This window comes from Leptonotus elevatus, chromosome 17 (genome assembly GCF_054856555.1).
Source record: "Leptonotus elevatus isolate MCC_2025b chromosome 17, RoL_Lele_1.0, whole genome shotgun sequence".
In the NCBI taxonomy this organism is placed as follows: Eukaryota; Metazoa; Chordata; class Actinopteri; order Syngnathiformes; family Syngnathidae; genus Leptonotus; species Leptonotus elevatus.
In genome coordinates, this window is record NC_141255.1 from 11,791,260 (window position 1) to 11,809,746 (window position 18,487).

Below are 18,487 nucleotides of genomic sequence, written 5' to 3' on the forward strand. Positions count from 1 at the left end.
TTTACTAAACGTTATTAAACGTTTTTGGCGGTCAAAGAGTTAAAATGGTCCAAATCCTCTGATTTCAGCATATCAACAGTAATAGTACACTTATTTCAGTAGTCCTTCATGAAAGAAGACTGATTATCTTCTGTGTTTAATCAAAATAAGAAAATTTCAAACATCTGTTTTTACTTTGGAAAACAATGATCGAATCGGTAACATAAAAATTTTTAAATAAATAAATATATATATATATATCACTATATGAATAATACAAAGTACAAAATAAACACAAATCACTGGTTAATAAACAGTAATCAGGGGTAAAATGCTTTTGCAATACACTTTCATGCAAAATTAAAAGGAATCCGATTAGTCGATTAATCGATTGAATAATCAATTAGATTAATCGATTCTAAAAATTATTCGATAGTGACAGCACTAGATTACGGAAACTGTCAGTGACCATCAGAAGATTTGTAGGATGGCACCAACGTATTTGTTTTTTCAAAATGGATCATAGCGCAAAATTCGTTTTTTCAGTCTCTGCCAAATTTGTAGTAGGGAGCATTACTAACTTCAGCGGCATAAGCCCTTCAATTCTTCTTTAGCACATTCTTTTTGCTGTTGATCTTTCAGGCACCGCCTTCTGTATTTACAACAATTTAAGTAAATAAAGAAGTGACAACAACACATGTAAAGAAAAAAAAAGTGACCGATTTCGGCACAGCTTCTAATTCAAAAGCAAAGCATCCTTGTCTACCACACTCGCTCTAAGATGATGAGTGCTTGCTTACTATGTATCAAATATCCCATGTTACGTAATGCGTAGACATCACCCGCAGCTTACAGTCTCTCTCTGACCTATTTTTTTTCTGTGACAAGGGAACAGGAAGATAGAAACAACCGTTTTAAATTCTCCTTAAGGACAACTTTAAACATTAAAAAACCTTGCACACAATATCAATGCCTATTCCAGTAAGTGTGCACTATAATAATAAAGTAAGAATTAAAAAATAATAATAATTTGGTGCAAAGATGTCAGAAAGAACTGGAGACATGTTTGTGGCGATTGAAAGTCATCACTGTCATGTTATTTGTTCAGAAAACATTGAAAGATTACATTGATGCCATGTTTCTTTGCTTATTAAGTCATTCACTGCCATTGACGGCTATAGACGTCAAAAATTCATTTGAGCTATTTCTATTAGTTTAACATTTTTTCTTTTGTTAACAAGAGTATAAAAACCTAGAAAAAAATTATTGTACATTTAGAACAGATATGAAATTTGTGATTAATCGTGAGTTAACTATTGAAGTCATGCAATTAATTACAATTAAAAAATGTAATCGCCTGACGCGATTTGAAGATTATCAAAAATAAGTGGCGTCAGGCGATTACAATTTTTAATCGTAATTAATCGCATGACTTCACGATTAATCACAAATTTTATATCTGTTCTAAATGTACAATAAAAATGGTAGGTTTTTATACTCTTGTTAACAAAAGTGGAAACAAAATGTTAAACTAATAGAAATAGTTCAAATTAATTTTTGATGTTTATAGCCGTCAACGGCAGTGAATGAATTTAAGAAAAAAGGAAAGAAAATATTATAAAAAATTTGGGGCGTCAGGTGATTAAATTTTAATTGTAATTCATCTCATGACTTCACTAGTTAACTCACGATTAATCACAATTGTTATATCTGTTCTAAATGTACAATAAAAAAAAATCTAGGTTTGCATACTCTTGTTAACAAAAGTGGGGGGAAAAAGTGAAACCAATAGAAATAGTTCAAATGAATTTTTGACGTCTATAGCCGTCAATGGCAGTGAATGAGTTAATAATACAAATATTAAAAGCAATATTTATTCAGTTGTGTATCACTGCACTACCACAGGACAGGAGTTATTGTTATTTACAGTTACTAAATCCACAAACACACTACTGTATTCCTATTTATATATTCAAAGACTTCCAAAGTCGACTTCCTGCTTGTTCACATCCTCGTTGCTTCCCACTCACTGGGTGTGAAAATAACAGCAGGCGCTGGCTTGATCCATCGAGAGCTAGCACATCTGTCCGCTCTAGTGGGGAGTTCAGCCTCAGTCTGGCAAACACTCCCCAGACACATAAGGCAATAAAGTCGGCCCAAAGTTTCGACCTTTCAAGCGTATTCTACCGAACTGCTGTGGACGGATAACATGATGGAGTTCCTTCCATATCGTGACTGACTGACAGAAAATCCATAAGGAGATACTAAAACATCCTCTCTCAGCATTACTAAGACAAATGACTGGAGGCGTTGCGAAGAACAATTTGACCCACGTAGGCTTCATTTCGCTCGACGATAGCATTTCAGCATGTCTGTCTTCAGTTCAATTGAAAGGGGCGGCCTCACACGCTGAGCGACTTGGTTTCATCTCTGCAAGGGGAGGGAAACTCAGGGACGCTGCTACGTGGAGGTGGCCTGAAGGGTATTTAGTTGCGACATCGGAGATGTGAAATGGTTTCCACGTAGAAAACACATTGGAGAGGCGACTCAAGGATAATTGTTTAGGTAGTAATTAGGGGTGGGATCTTTGAATGTCTCGCGATTCGATTCGATTACGATTTTTGGGCCTGCGATTCGATTCAGAATAGATTTTCGGCTAACAAAAATTGAGAGATTTGAACATAAAAGGGGAATACTGCATTATTATGAAAGCCTATTTACATGTTTGTTTTTTAAAAGACAAAGGAAATGGATGTGACCACAAAAGACTATGTTTTGAAGGAGCAACCGAAAAAAAAAAAAATTAAGAAGCACAGTCCTCCGCAGAAATGCGTTTCTTATAGGGGTGAGAATCTTTGAATGTCTCACGATTCGATTCCAATTTTTGGGTCTGCGATTCGATTCAGAGTCAATTTTCGATTAAGAACGATTTTTGATTCAAAATGATTTGCTTGAAAATGATTTTTGCTTCAATTTATAGATGTGCAAGGAACTGTCATGATCTACTCCAGTCTGACTCGCTAATGCTAATTAGCGCTATTCGCGGCACTTTTATCACTCAAAAGAACGGCTCCACGCTGGAAAAAAAAAACTTTCATTGGAATAACTTGATCGTGACTTTTTCCTTCTACTCTTTAATGTGGCTAAAACTTAACAGCGTATTAGACCGCGTGGAACCACACTGCCCCTCAGTGGCCAAACCGGGTACAACATGAACAGCGCTCCAAATAAAGGCACACACAGACAAAGGCAAGACAGTAAAAAATAATTCAAATGAAATCGATTTTGGGACATTTAAAATCTATTCTGAATCGTACTAAATGAGAATCGCGATTCTTATGAGAATCGATTTTTGGGCACACCTCTAGTAGTAATAATGCAAACAACAATGAACAGAAACACTCGCAGACTTTTTCCTTTGCAGGCTTCCTCTAAAAGACGAAAACATTTTAAATATGTAAAACAGCACTGGTCTGTATATTATTTTATAACAACACACATTCATACACTAACATGAATGTATTATTCAAATTAAATATAATAAAAACAACTATCATTGTGTGGCTCCTCCTGGTGTGTGCGTCTTTGCCAACATAGGGCAGTACAAAATATACAGTATACGCTACATGAAGATGGGCACAACTACTCTGCACGCTGCAGCACTATGGAGCGTTTAATAGCGTATAAAGCACACATGCCTGTGAGCAACCTTTTATAGAGACCTGGGGAGCTGTTGGAAATTGTGAAAGAAAATGCAAAATGTGTCTCCTTTGATTTAATAGCTGCAGTTTAGCTATAAGTGAGCAGATAATGGCAAATCAGATCAAGTACATGACATCATAACAGCCCTGAAAGGCTAACATGCTACTTAGCCTATTCACAAAAAAGGCTTCTAACTTGACACAATACAAGAGTGTTTTTGTTTCAATGAACCCGATTCCTCATGAGACTTGAGGAGAGTGCATTAAGGGGGCGTGTTTTCTGTCCTCTCCCTGCCTATGGATCTGGCAGAACTTAATTTAATACGATTTTACTAGGTCCTGCTGAAAATAAGAAAAGCTTCTAAACCACAGTCTCAAACAAATATTTCACTTAAGTAAAAAAAATAACATATCACTGCTTAAATATAGGTCTGGGACCTTTTCAGAAGGTGCCAGGGTCTGCCTCTTTAACTCATTCACTGCCATTGACGGCTATAGACGTAAAAAATTAATTTGACTTTGTCAACAAAAGTATGCAAACCTAGAATTTTGTTGTAGTTGTATTAGAACAGATATAAAATTTGTGATTAATCGTGAGTTAACTCGTGAAGTCATGTGATTAATTACGTTTAAAAATGTTAATCGCCGACGCCCCTAATTTTGGATACATTTTTTTTTAATAACATTTTTTTATTATTTAAAAATGTTTTAAATCGTGAGTTAACTAGTGAAGTCATGCGATTAATTACGTTTAAAAATTGTAATCGCTCGACGCCCCTAATTTTGAATATATATATATTTTTTAATCGATTAAAAATTGTAAATTTATCGCATGACTTCACTAGTTAACTCACGATTTATCACAAATTTTATATCTGTTCTAAATGTACTTGTTAACAAAAATGGGGGGGGGGGGAAGTTAAACTAATAAAAATTGTTCAAATGAATTTTGGACGTCTATAGCCGTCAATGGCAGTGAATGAGTTAATATCCGTACTGGAAAGGGATGGTTCCTTAAGCTGTCAAGCGACCTAAGAAACGTCCCGTCTGCCAATAACCTTGATCGGGTCAATTTATTGGTCAGGACCTTGCAGCAGCAGCAGCAGGATCACTGCACATATATGCACAGCTGTGTTCACTGCATTACAAAGCTACCAGCAACACAAAGACATAAAACAACATTTTAAGTGAGAGGTCTAAAAACAGCTTATAAGGTCTCACAGCAGACTACAATTCTACACAGCACAGCCTTGCATCACTCAAGTGCGCCTAACAGTCTCACACACCCGTCACTCTGCTTCCTGTTTGCTACTTTGTCCGAGGCCCCCTCGCGGAGGCAGATAAGAGAAATGCATACCGTATGGAGGGAGGTGGGCTTGCCGCTGCCGCTGCTGTCGCTGCGGCGGCGTGTTACGACCAAGCTCGGAGCCGTCCTCAACTGAAGGGAGGAGACCAGGCAGGGAGCCTCACTCATTTATTCCCCCTCTCCTTCACTAAACGTCCTTCTGTATTTGTTTGTTGCCTCACCCCACCTTCGTCTTGCGCTTTTAACACAACCACCACTGGGCAGAGCTCTGTTGCTGTACTTCTATTAATTGGATTCTTTATGACATCACAAACCAGCCTCTGACTCTCCTTTTTTTTCGCAAGGGGGAAAAACATCATACCATACAAATCATCAGAGCGCCGCTCGGCCACGGGAACAAGGAAGTGGGCGTTTTTATAAAGGGCTGAAGTGGAAGCCACAATCGGGACGTTGTCTTGTGTATAGAGGCGGTTATTGGAGCGTTTATGCGTCTTGAGGGACAGCTTTCTCGCGCTCATGTTGACTGAAGCCCTTCTGCACCAAAAAAGCCGAGCGACCGCATCAGCCCACGTGCACGGCCGCCCAGCGGCGGTTATCGCGGAAGCAATAACGCAAGCTTAAATGCACTCTGCTCGTGTTCACCGGTCCAAATGTTTAACGGCATAAAAAGTGTAGCTAAGCACAAGTCGTCACAAAATGTTAATGGTGGGTGGGAAAATGTAGTAGCTGATAAAAAGTTGCAAGCATACAGTAGTCGGGGTCAGGCTAGCTATGCTGTAATATTTCCAGCAGCGTTTTGGGTGTCGAGTTTGGAGAGCAATTGCTTGATAAACATTTGCTTGCTGTGCTATTTACACAACAGATCGGGTTGCAACGGTGACACGACATGCGACTTGACGTGAGCCAGCCCAAGGATTGCAAACGCAGCGGCTAAAAAAAAAAAACTAGCGTGGGGTGGAGGACCCAAATGCAGGGAGGCAGGAGAACCACGGCAGAGATGCGCAGAATACTGAAAACTATTTATTAACAAAAACACTCGGTGCAACTCTAAATACAAAGTTCTGAAAACACCAGAACTCAAAAGTAACAACAAAACACAAAAGTGGTGACAGCGACAACGATCCAACCAAGACTGAACAAAACCAGGAAACTAAGGCCCCTTCCAGACGGAAGCAAAGCCGGCTTCGTTCCTCAAACAAATCTCGTACACACGCAAGCATTTCAAGACTTGCGCGTGTCCAAAAGAAGACGCTGAGGACGGCTGTAATGTATACGCCAAGTCTGGAGTGGCGCTGTAGCGCAGCCACAGGGAGTTAAAGCGTAAAAGAAGAATCAGAACACTTTTTTTCCTAACTTTATTGCAATTTACAGAACAAACATGGCTTTTCATGTATCGAAACAACATGAAGAAGACGAACGCAGGAGAAGTGACAATGGCGGCTGATTGAAGTACAACACCGCTTCTTGAACGTGGGAATGAAGAAAGCAAAATATTTCGCTGCAAAAGCATAAGCAAGCTAAGGAGACAAAACGACTACGACACGGCTAAATCCACCATTGTTGTTGACAGAAAAACAAAATGCTATTCATTAGCCTGTCTAGCACATTTATGCATAGTGTTAGCATTGAGCTAGTGGACTTTAAACATGATATGGTTTATATTAGTCCATCCCCCCTCAATGAACCGTATGGGTTCAATGTACACATGCACAGTCACTATGCGACAAACATTTTTAAATCCCTAAAATGTGACATGTCCCTGGTAAATGGCAACCTTTATAATGGCTGAAGCCAATTTAAGTGATCAATAATATACGATGCTTACGCAATCAGAGCTCCTACCATATTTACTTTGTGTCGGACCCCTATCTGCTACACAGCGGTAAAGACGGGGGCTTAATGTATTTTTAATTATCCTGACAGCTTTAAATAGGTCTTTCGGTAAAAGTGACGCTTTAATGGCTGCCTTTTTAGTCGGATCACACATGCATGTCTTTTGTACCAATAACAGAATCTTTGCGCCAATCCATCTCATGGCAGCGTCAATAAATCCATGGTGTAATGATTGCTGGTCTCAAGCTCAGCCAGAAACTCAGCACTAAAATCCTAACACTGTCAGGGAAGGACTGCCAAGGTAGTTAAATTCAAACCCAACCCCACCCCGTACTTCAATTCATTTACTTTAGTTGAATCAATATTTCCCAACAACCATGGCTGTTACGTTTGCCCTGCAAGCAGCAAAAAGCGGAAGAAACTTTGTTTTGTTTTTACTCTCGCCTGGAGCTGATTTTCACCTTTGCCGTTTTTTTTTTCTTCCAAGGCTTGCTCGATCCTGACAGGCAAGCTGACATTTTTGCTCCTGAGAAGAAAGAGTGTCTGAGCCTCGATCTGGCATTTAGAACTCATTTGTAGCAGTTGAGCTCAAATTAGCGGGAGGGTTTCATTTCAAAGGTGTCTTAGTAGAGGCAAGATGGCAAATAATATCAGGGTTCAACCCAAAATAATGCGCATGCTAATGCTAACCCTGAGTCTAATAATGAAAACTAAACTATAGCAAAAATAAAACATCAAGTCTTGATTATTTGCTAATTCCAGTGTTTTCACAAGCATGACACACAACCCAAATGCTAGCGAGGCTATTGGCACACAAAAGATACTAGGGGTGTGAATTGCAGAGTACCTGGCAATTTGACCTGTATCACGATTCATAGGTCACGATTTGATACGATACCGATTTATCCCGATACGACCCTCTAAGTCGATTATTGCCCCAAAAAATTTTAACTAAATTTTTTACAATACTAATCAGTAAACTTGTACAACTCATTTGCTCTCAAAAACTTATCAATGCATTAAATTTTATTTTTACGTTTCCCAAAGACGTATTTATACGTTTTTAATGCTAGAGTATACATTAGGCTTTGATGCAGCCTCTCAACTGCAAAGAACGGTTGAAAAAAATGGTAGTTATTACACAAATGGCCAGCAGGTGGCAGCAGAGCAAATGAGATCAACCAGGGCCATATTAGAAAAAAGCTAATTTACTCACACTTCTTAAATAAAATAGATTTATAGCAACAGAACACAATATTCTGTGGGCCTCGCAAAATCAGTCAAAATCCAGTAAAACAGCCGGGAGTGAAGGGGATTGCTTCAATGACGATGGCTGGGAGTGAATAAGGTAACAAACAGGTTGCAATCTGTTTCATGTTTGAACAGCATTGAAATAAAATATTATGGCTTAATGTTCCACTTAAATAACATTCTTCCATGCTTAAAGTGTGAACCCTAACCCCAAGCGAGACATTTTGTTGAATATTGAAAAAAATAATTGCTTCGGCTGCATATTGAATCGATACAAGAATTGCGCGCTGTAATATCTCGATATATTGCTGAATCGTTTTTTTTAAGCACAATAGACGACTGTATCGGCCTAGATAAAGATCTTTTAGAGAATGCGCTGTTTGAGGAAATACACGGCCAGTTCTCTGACTGAAGCTGAAATGAAAAAATTCTCTAGAAGGTTAGCAATCAAAAGAAACAGTTCATTGCCGATAAGACTTTCACAAGCCTTTAGTCATTAGCGGCTTAATTGTGTGCATACTGAAAGAGGGTCTGCATTAATAATTCTTCATGCCACGCTGAGAAAACTCAAGGTAAGGGCGAAGGACTTTTGAGACTGCACCCCAATAATCCCACTGTGTATCTTTTTGTGTGATGGTTTGAGAGAGAGAGAGAGAGAGAGAGAGAGAGAGAGAGAGAGAGAGAGAGAGAGAGAGAGAGAGAGAGAGAGAGAGAGAGAGAGAGAGAGAGAGATGCAGTGATGTTATCTGCAATTATAATTGCGCTCCCACTTACTCGCTCACAAAAAAAAAGCTACAGGGGATTACGGTGGAGGTGAAATGAAAGGACGGAACGGCAAACCTGGGAGCTGAAAGAAAGGAAGTGGCACTTTAATGCGACGGTGCTGACTGGAGCTCCCGTCAGTACATTAGAGACTTTACGGAAGCACTTGGAATAGATTGTGAGTTATGTATGCGCGTTCATAATTAATTTTAAAATTAATTTTTAAAAGACAAAGGAAATTGATGTGAAGTTTTGAAGGAGCAACCGAAAAAAATAATAATTAAGAAGCACAGTCCTCCGCAGAACTGCGTTTCTTGTAGGGGTGAGAATCTTTGAATGTCTCGCGATTCGATTCCGATTTTTGGGTCTGCGATTCGATTCAGAGCCCATTTTCGATTAAGGGTGATTTTTGATTCAAAATGATTTGATTGACAATGCATTTTGCTTCTATCTTTAGATGTGCTAATTAGCGCGCTACTCGCTATCACTCAAAAGAACGGCTCCACGCTGAAAAAAACCAAACTTTTATCGGCATAACTTGATCGTGACTTTTTCCTTCTACTCTCTAATGTGGCTACAACTTAACAGTGTATTAGACCGCGTGGAACCACACTGCCCCTCAGTGGCCAAACCGGGTACAACATGAACAGCGCTCCAAATAAAGGCACACGCAGACAAAAACAAGACAGTATAAAATAATTTAAATAAAATGAATTCTGAATCGTACTAAATGAGAATCGCGATTCTTATGAGAAATCTTTAAAAGTGTTCTCATTTGTGTTATTTTTTATTTTTTTTTGTATGTGGGTGATTATGTGTATGTGCGTGCGTGCGTGTGAGTGTGTGTGTGTGTATTCGTTAGTTCACCAAAAACCTATTAAAAAATCCCATACCGTTCACCTAACCCGAACACCGCCGTCAGGAGACCCGAGGAAGGACCAAAGCAAAGAAAGGAAAGTGAGGAAAGTGATTTTGTCATTTCTAATGTTAGAAGAGTTTGCGATGCTTCCAACTCGGTGTGTGTGGCCACCATGCACCGTACATGATAACACGGAACGCGTATCAACTCACCAAAGTGGTCTCGGTCTCCTGTTGGGACTCAGAAGAAGACTTCATGGTCATGTTTAAGCGGAGCTGGGAGGCCTGTCAGCGCGGCTCAGATAAGTGCATATCTGTCAGGAGAGTGAGGCAATACAAAAGGGTTACCGCTGCAGGAAATGATTACAGCAGCCACTGTCGACGTGTAGATTTCCCTCTCTCAGTCCTTCTATAAACAACATTTCTAAGAACTGCCAATCTGTCAGCTGTTTCCCCCCCCCGGAAATTCTGAATTCTCTTTCCATTTGCCTTCAGCTCTTTCCCCTATAGAAGCATTGAGGCATATCATTGTTTTTAACCCGTGTCTATTATCCGGGGATGGTTACTTCTGGACGCCACTTAACCCATTCAGTGGACCTGGCGAAGATTTACACAAGGCGATTTGTGTCAAACGGGCTCACGTTGCACCTAAAGTTCCACAGACAAAGTTGCGCTCTAATGCATACTTGACTTCTGTACAAGACGTGTGCAGGTCTTGGTCACATGCAGCAATGTGATCCTTTCAAGTTATTCATGATAACCACCATCTTGCGCAATAGAAATGAACAGAACTGATAATTGCCCGAGTTATTTTCAGAAAACAAAGGGGAGAGGGGGAGGGGGGGAGACATATTTAACAAACGAAAGGAGTCCAGTTGCCTCTATTCAACCCTTGTGCATTACCAGGACTTGGATGACTGAGTGAGAATCTACACAGATAATAATATATATATATATATTTTTTTTTTTAAACAACACAATTGGTATTTTGTATTGATATTATAACTAGGGGTGTTAGAAAAAATCGATTCGGCAATATATCGCGATATTACAGCGCGCAACTCTCGAATCGATTCGATATGCGGCCGAATCGATTTTTTACTTAGGGTTAGGATTCACACATTACATTATGCATGGAAGCATGTTATATTAATGGAACTTTAAGTCTTAGTATTTTATTTGAGTGCTGTTCAAACATGAAACATTTTGCAACATGTTTGCTAAATGCAGTGGCTCAGTCATAAGCCTGAATTTTCAGATAAATAAATACATTTTCATACAAATCTTACAGTGTACATGTACAAGTTTACTGATTTGTATTTTCTAAATTTGAGTAAAAAAAAAAAACGCAATAATCAAGTTATAGATTAGTATCGGGATTAATCGGTATCGAATCGAATCGTGACCTATGAATCGGGATACGAATCGAAAGGTACTAGGCAATTCACACCCCTAATTATAACAGTACGTTAAAAATGACAAAAGATGAACTACTCTGCTTTTAATGTACACCTTTTGGGGTCCCAGGAATGTGAAAGTGAAATTGGTGTAGACTGTAGAATGAACTGATACTATTTTTTGAACCCCGGGGGCTTTTATTATAAAACAAACTCAGATTCAACTGAATTATTTTGTCACATTATTCGACATGATTCCACTATTCCAGGGAAATCTTAATTCATGTGGTCAAGCTAATACACACTAATACACAGAGCAATGAAAGCACTGAGAACATTGTATAAACAAGCACTTTTGTTTGATACATATTCTTTCTCCAAAATATTTATTACGTTGAGGGGAGGAAAAAACAAGAGAAGTATTGATTAGGCAATTTACATTGGTTGGTCCAATTAAATCCAGTTTGGTGCGTGCTTGAGGAAAGTAAATGCAACAGTCCATGTAGGTCAGGGAAGTTAGAATCCAAAGAGAGTCAAAAATTCATTATTTCTATTAGTTTAACATTTTTTTCCCCCACTGACACCCCGATTTTTTAATAATCTTTTTTATTCTTTTTTTTAAATAATATTTTCTTCTTCTTTTTTTTAATAAAAGTTTATTTAAAAAAATGTTTTATTAAAATTTATAAAAGTTTATTAAAAATTAGGGGCATCTGCCGCCCCTAATTTCTAATAATCTTTTATTCTTTTTTTTTTTAAATAATATTTTCTTCTTTTTTTTTTTTTAAATAAAAGTTTATTTAAAAAAATGTTTTATTAAAATTTATAAAAGTTTATTAAAAGTTAGGGCCATCTGCAGCCCCTAACTTTTAATAATCTTTTCTTCTTTTCTTTTTTTAAATAATATATATATATTTTTTTTGAATAAAAGTTTATTTAAAAAAATGTTTTATTAAAATTTATAAAAAATTATTAAAAATTAGGGGCATCTGCCACCCCTAATTTCTAATAATCTTTTCTTATTTTTTTTTCATCACGTCAGGCGATTACAATTTTTTATTGTAATTAATCGCATTAATTCGATTACTATTAATCAAGATTAATCACAAATTTTATAGGTTTTCACACTTTTGTTAACAAAAGTGGAGAAAAAAATTATACTAATAGAAATAGTTCAAATGATTTTTTTTTTTTTACGTCTATAGCCGTCAATGGCAGTTTAGAGTTAGAGTTTAATGGCTCCGTGGTGAGGACTTTTGAATGGACAGTACCGTAAAATGTCCGTCATACATGCTGTACAGCAGTTGGGTTTCCATCATCCATTTTTATTCAAATTTTGGCTAGGAATTCGAAAAAAATTTGCACACAAAAATTTTTTTTTAAGCGTAGAGGGGGTGGATTTTGAAGCATATCGAAAAAATTAAAATGCAAATTTTGGCTATGGAAACAGGTTTTGCAAATAACCGCTGGCAAGACCGGATACACGTCACGCGTATGTTTGTAGTAGTCCCAAAGCAATGGCGGACGATAAAGTAAGGCATGTTTGGGGGGGGACGACGAAACAGAAATATTTTTGGAATTAATTAAAGAAGTGAATATTAATGCTATTTTAGATGGAAAACCACAAAGAAACGCTACGGTTGATCAAGAATTACAAAAGTAAACTCATACGACGTCATCTTCTTCTTTTAAATTACTGGTTGGTTACATCTCTATGGTGTATACCGCCACCTACAGTGGCGGAGTCCCCTCTCAATATTTATAAAAAAAAGAACAGATGGAAACTGGCATATGTAGCATGTCCTTTCTACGCATCTTCAGTAAATCCGCTTAAAAAATGTGAAACAATTGGATGGAAACCCGACGAGTGACTACATTTACATTAGAAGTGTTCCAATCAGGGTTTTATGCTTGCCAATTCCGATCATCCATTAGTGAGATCGGCCGATACAGATTCCAATCAAATAATTTTTCAATTAATCTCTAGAGCACACTTCAATGTATATATTGTGGGTGATTGTTTTTGTGATCTGCAAAAAACTATAAAAAATGGCATACAGCGTGCTGATCACGTACTTTCACACCAAAATTGGCCAGTCATGAAATAACCACAAATCAAATTGTTGGGCAAGTACAATTGGCCTCACTTTAATATCAATCAACGCATTGCGATTTGATCTCAAATGATATCAATGTGACAGTTTTTCCCAAATGACTGTGACTCCATTATAACTGCGCATCGTCAAAAGAGTGTCACCTTGTGATATCCCAAATCACACAATGCTTAGGAGAGCAACACTCTCCGACCATCCGACCCGCCGCCGGCATGACGTGTGGATGGGAATGCTGATGAGCCAAATGACAAGGACCGAAGGAGAAAACCCCGCGAGGTGTCAAGGAGACTGTGATGACCTCAAACGCGTGTTCAAATCCTCTTAGCGGCAAAACAATGCAGCAGCTTTTTAGCCGTGACTGTGGACATTTAGACGACAGCAACACAAGCTACTACAAAGACGTGCTGTGAAAATGTGTTGACGCACGCTGCCTGATTTGAATGTTTCGGTGTGTGTGCGCGCGCGCTCGAGAGAGAGAGAGAGAGCGATACCCCTTACATAACGCGAGAAGCGATCGCGAGAGGGGGGGAACACAGGTGCCGACAGATGTTGGCACGTGCCACCTTAAGTTGTACCGCCGTTATCTTTGAATTGTTAAAAAGGTGAAAAGTGTCAAGGTTTCAGGTGACGGTGAGTGTTGGACTCAACAAACTCATTAGCATCTGTTAGCAGTAGTGCTACACAAACTGTGGAGTAACTTCCTTAGAGGGGGTTTCGACACACAACAACGGACAAATTCCATCACATGCCAGAGTACAGTAAACGCAGCATGCACGTGTGCAAGAGAGTGGGGAAACCTACCTCATGCAGCTTGGGCAGCAGAAGCATCATAGTATTCACAACACAGACCCTGGAAGGCGGAAAAGGATACAGACAGACAGACAGACAGACAGAGAGAGAGAGAGAGAGAGAGAGAGAGAGAGAGAGAGATTGAGATGACATCACCATATTTTCGCCCGCCTCCTATAAAATGTAGGCTGGTGCTGCAGGGCTGCCAGCGTCTGCAGGAGACAAGCAGAGAGCGCCCCCCCCCCCCCCCCCCCCGTGTGCGTGTGCCTGTGCGTGTGCATGCTCTTGCGTTTACGTCTACTGTATTCATGGTTTTATTAATCAATATCAGGCGACGGTTCAATATCGATTTTTCAATCCTTTAAACCCAGCCCTAGTAGGTAAGTAGTCACAAAGTGAGAGCAAATAATATGTATCTTGATGAGGATCTTTCCATTACCAACAACAAGCCACTGTTAATTAGGGCCCGACCGATTTATCGGCCGCCGATTATAACCGGACGATTATTTCCCTTCAAACATCTGCCAAAGCAATCGGCGAATTGGGCCAAATGGCCGATTATTTTCCCCTTAAAACGTTATAATCAAAGAAAACTGGAGTTTCCAACGCTTTGAAAGTACCCTTTTTGCTTGCGTAGCATTAGCAACTAATAAGTGTGATATATGTTATTCTGTTTATTCTGCTGTCCCAAAGCGTCCTCTAAGCGGTTTAATGACATCCCAGTTAGTTAACTGTAAAACTAAACACACAACAATAAGAATGACATCCACTGTACATTTAAATACAACACATGCTTTGTTTTTAAAACATCGCTAGCCTAGCGCTAATGGTAAAAGTGAAGGGAGGATCCCATTCAAATGCTAACGAAAAGTTAGCATCGCCTTCGGAAATAACGAATATTCACACACAAATGCTGTGGGAACACATACCCACAGGTAAGATAACACTATGCAAAGGCACAAATTCTTCCCAATGTATGAAAAACTAGTTATTTTAATAGGAGTCAATCGTAACTTTCTTCTGTACTCAATATATATATTTTTCAAAAATAATCATCAGATTAATTGGTAATCGGTATTTTTTCTGCCAAAAGTCGGTCTCAGCATCGGACTCTAAAAATGCATATCGGTTAAAAGGGCTGGAGACAGAGATACAAAATTTCAATTTTCAATGTCAGTCACTTGCAGGTGGACTCCAGATCCTGCTCTAAGATGGAGGAGAGATTGCACAGTCACAGGTTGTCAATACTGAAAATACTCAATCCGTAGAGAACTGCAGGTACGTTGAGTTGTGGGGCGGTTGTATTAGGGTTAGGAAAATATTTGGCCATTTTTCACTTCATATAATGCATTCTAGTGAATTTTCAGGCTAAACATGTTGATAACACATTAGTGATAACCATATTTTTTGCACTTATTTTGCATTATGTAAATAAGGCTGTCATATCTAACGTTATATAAGTTTTTTTTAATATATATATATTTTTTGTTACATTTTCTTGCAAACTTCTTGGGTGGCGGCCAGTTTACTTGGGTGGCCCGCCCAAGTATTAAGATGGTGTGGGAAACACTGAAGCATATAAGTCTCGACCACCAACCCCCACCCCACACTCCTTGGTGATTATCTTCCAATCAGGAGCACATGCCTGTCGTAATGACGTAATGCTTTTACGGTCACTTTAATTAAACATATCCAACTATGAGCAAACTGCAATTGTCTGCAGTGCGTGATGCATACTTTTCACAAAGCTAGGTGCGGTCAAATTCTACACCTGCCGCCACAGCTCTATGCAAAGCCACACTATGGCACGGGAATGGGTCAAACCCCTGACACTTTCTCAGGATTAAGGCTGATTTGATGCATGGCCATGCGTCTGGGCAGAGTAAGATTGCCACGTCTCCAGTGGGGGCGTGATGGGGTTAAACACTTAAGTTAATGGCCTGGGGCAATCGTAAAAAGCCTTTGACGCGGCCACAAATTTCTTTACACACATTAAAATCTATTTTAAAAGCAAACCTTTAAAAAAATAAATAAATACTCCACTGTTGTATTATGATATAAACCGTTTCCTTCATGGATCAATATGAGCTTGGCAAATATTGGTGGGTTGTGGTGAACGTTGCCAGCCTATAGTTTATTCAACCCGTTTGGATATATAAATAGAATTCCCTGATGTTAACTTCCTCGAGTAGAAATACGCCCTGACACGTCAAGACAATGTGACAGTCATCACAAGTGCAGGTTTTGCAATACAGTGAACCTCTGCTTTTTGCAGGGATCGAGTTCTGCCTCGAATAGCGAAAATTTGACCCAAAAAAAATGTGAATGATTGACACCCCTCCACCCCCAAAAAAGGGCGTTGCAATTGCGTGTAAATGACAAGACTGCCCCCAAGGCTCATAAAAAAACAACATCATGCTTCTTGCATGTACGTCACAATCATGAAATCATGTCACACAAACGACTTGAACCGCAAATATTCTGTGCCACAGCCACACACAATGGAGAACATGGCGTTATTAACCACAGAAAGAATACATTTTAAAACGATTAGACTGACAGAAAGGAATTACTATCTGCTTGCAGCCTTTTGTTATTACCAGGCCAAACGTGCCACTCGAGAAGGGAAGAGAATGGAAGCGCCATTTGCCTAGCAAATGTGTATGGCATGGAAAGTCCGATATAACCAATCATTAACAATGCAAATGTGGGGCTGAACTGGAAAGAGGAGCATGGCGTGTACACAGCCTGGTGCTAAAAGGGTCCTTCCATTGATTTACATAAGGGATAAGGGTATTACTGTAAAACACAGCCACACGGATATGTGCCACTTGAAATTTACATGGAATACGTTCTTGTACAGGCAGTGTTAATCCAGCATTGGAGTTTGCAATTAATGATGCATTATTGGAAACTTGGAATGTGGATGAAATATAATATACTGTACACTGCCACATGTATCTTTTTTTTTTTTTTAGGGCTGGCCAATTAATCGATAAAATTTATTCATTCCAGTTTTGAGTCATTCTATGAAAACTAGGCATCTATCAGGGATGTACCGGGAGAGGTATATACTGTATGCAGGATTTTGTTAACATTTCAAAGGACATGTGTTAATTTTGAATGGAAGCATTACTCATGTTGGATTAAGTATGCATATTAATCCCAAAGGGAATCATTTTGTTAGCAATTAAAAATGTTGTTAGTTATTGATTATTGTCCCACCAGGGTTGTTGCAGCGATACGGGAGTGTGGGGAGGGTTGTATGTTTTGCAAAATGCCGTCATTTGCTTTTGCTTTTTATTGAAGGGTGAAAAATAAAAATAAATTGTGTTAGAGATTCTCAAAATATCATATGCGGACTCCCCATCAGGGGTGCATCAAGAATCATTCAATTAAATGGTCAAACTGTATGAAATTGTCTTAAGCCTGAATACAATCTATAGTACATATGCTAATTACAGTTCAGTTGTATTTAACTTTTATAAAGTTGCAGCTAATATTTGTTGTTTTCAAGCGTGTATTTAGGTAAATGTGCAATACATTTGAATTGAATATTGTTTATACTGTGCATAATATTATAGTTGCATGTTGCATGCTTTTTAGGAATGGAACACTTAGTACTAGGCTATTGCATTTGAATGCTGATAATAACGGTCGTACTCACTCACAGAGGGCTACGCATTTTTGAGAACCACTGATCTATATTATATCTGGCATTTTCCACTGATTGGTAGGCTTTTATGGTGCACCAGCTGACTTCAATTTCTCGTCTCGACTGAGAGTCATTATGCATCGTTGCATTTGCAGGCTGCCCCAGACAAGTGAAAGTGGTAACATAGCACCAGGGTGCAATAGGACTAGTGTATTGTGCGTGGGAGGTCAAGTGAATGCTGGGAAAATATCTCACAACGAAACGACAAACAAAATACCAACCTTGCAGACAGATTGTTGCAGGGTGTATTTTCCCTAGATTATTACATAATAGTACAGTCTGCTCGTCTTCTGCAGAGGTGACTTCAGCGTAAACGTTAGCACAGCTAGCTGCCCTTTTGCGTGACATGACAGCTGCTTGAAAGCCCTGCAGCCGTGCGTTATTTGACACCTTTGGCACTCACCTGTGGCGAGAATTGGCTCATAGGAAGAAAATGGTTCTTAAATCCGCGTCTTCTTCAGGTAGGGGTTGTCTAACTAGTGCTAACTCTTTAGCCGATGCTTAATATTCACAAGCGAGCGCAGACATGATCACTTACTGTCCATCGCGATCCGATTTGTCCCCATGTTAATAAATATATGGTTAAAAAAATACACACATACAATTGTTTAAGCGACGAATAAGATACATTTAGACAACTTGTAAGCTGCTATTATACCGGCTGGGATGTGTTTGATTCCCGAGAGGTGGGCAGTGGCAGTGCCTGCAATAACACTCGAGGTTATGAGTTCCGATTATTTATCTTCAATATTAAAGCTTCATGACAAAACGGATCTTGAGTT

General features: G+C 39.0%; 1 protein-coding gene across 7 annotated transcripts in view; it reads right to left on the reverse strand.

Annotated features, from left to right (window-relative positions):
- osbpl8 (oxysterol binding protein-like 8) overlaps nt 1–18,406 on the reverse strand; it is a 50,778-nt gene extending 32,372 nt beyond the window's left edge. For 2 of the 7 annotated variants that reach the window (XM_086059967.1, XM_086059965.1), the window contains exons 1-3: nt 18,109–18,406; nt 14,003–14,051; nt 9,904–10,004 (exon numbers count right to left, since the gene is read on the reverse strand). In XM_086059967.1, the coding sequence (XP_085916093.1) occupies nt 9,904–9,954 (51 nt within the window). In that variant the 5' untranslated portion in view covers nt 9,955–10,004; nt 14,003–14,051; nt 18,109–18,406. Of the gene's footprint in view, nt 1–5,037; nt 5,346–9,903; nt 10,005–14,002; nt 14,052–18,108 lie in introns of those variants that run through there. The other 5 variants (XM_086059970.1, XM_086059966.1, XM_086059964.1 and 2 more) reach the window with 5 other exon arrangements.
- Between the last annotated feature and the right edge of the window lie 81 nt (nt 18,407–18,487).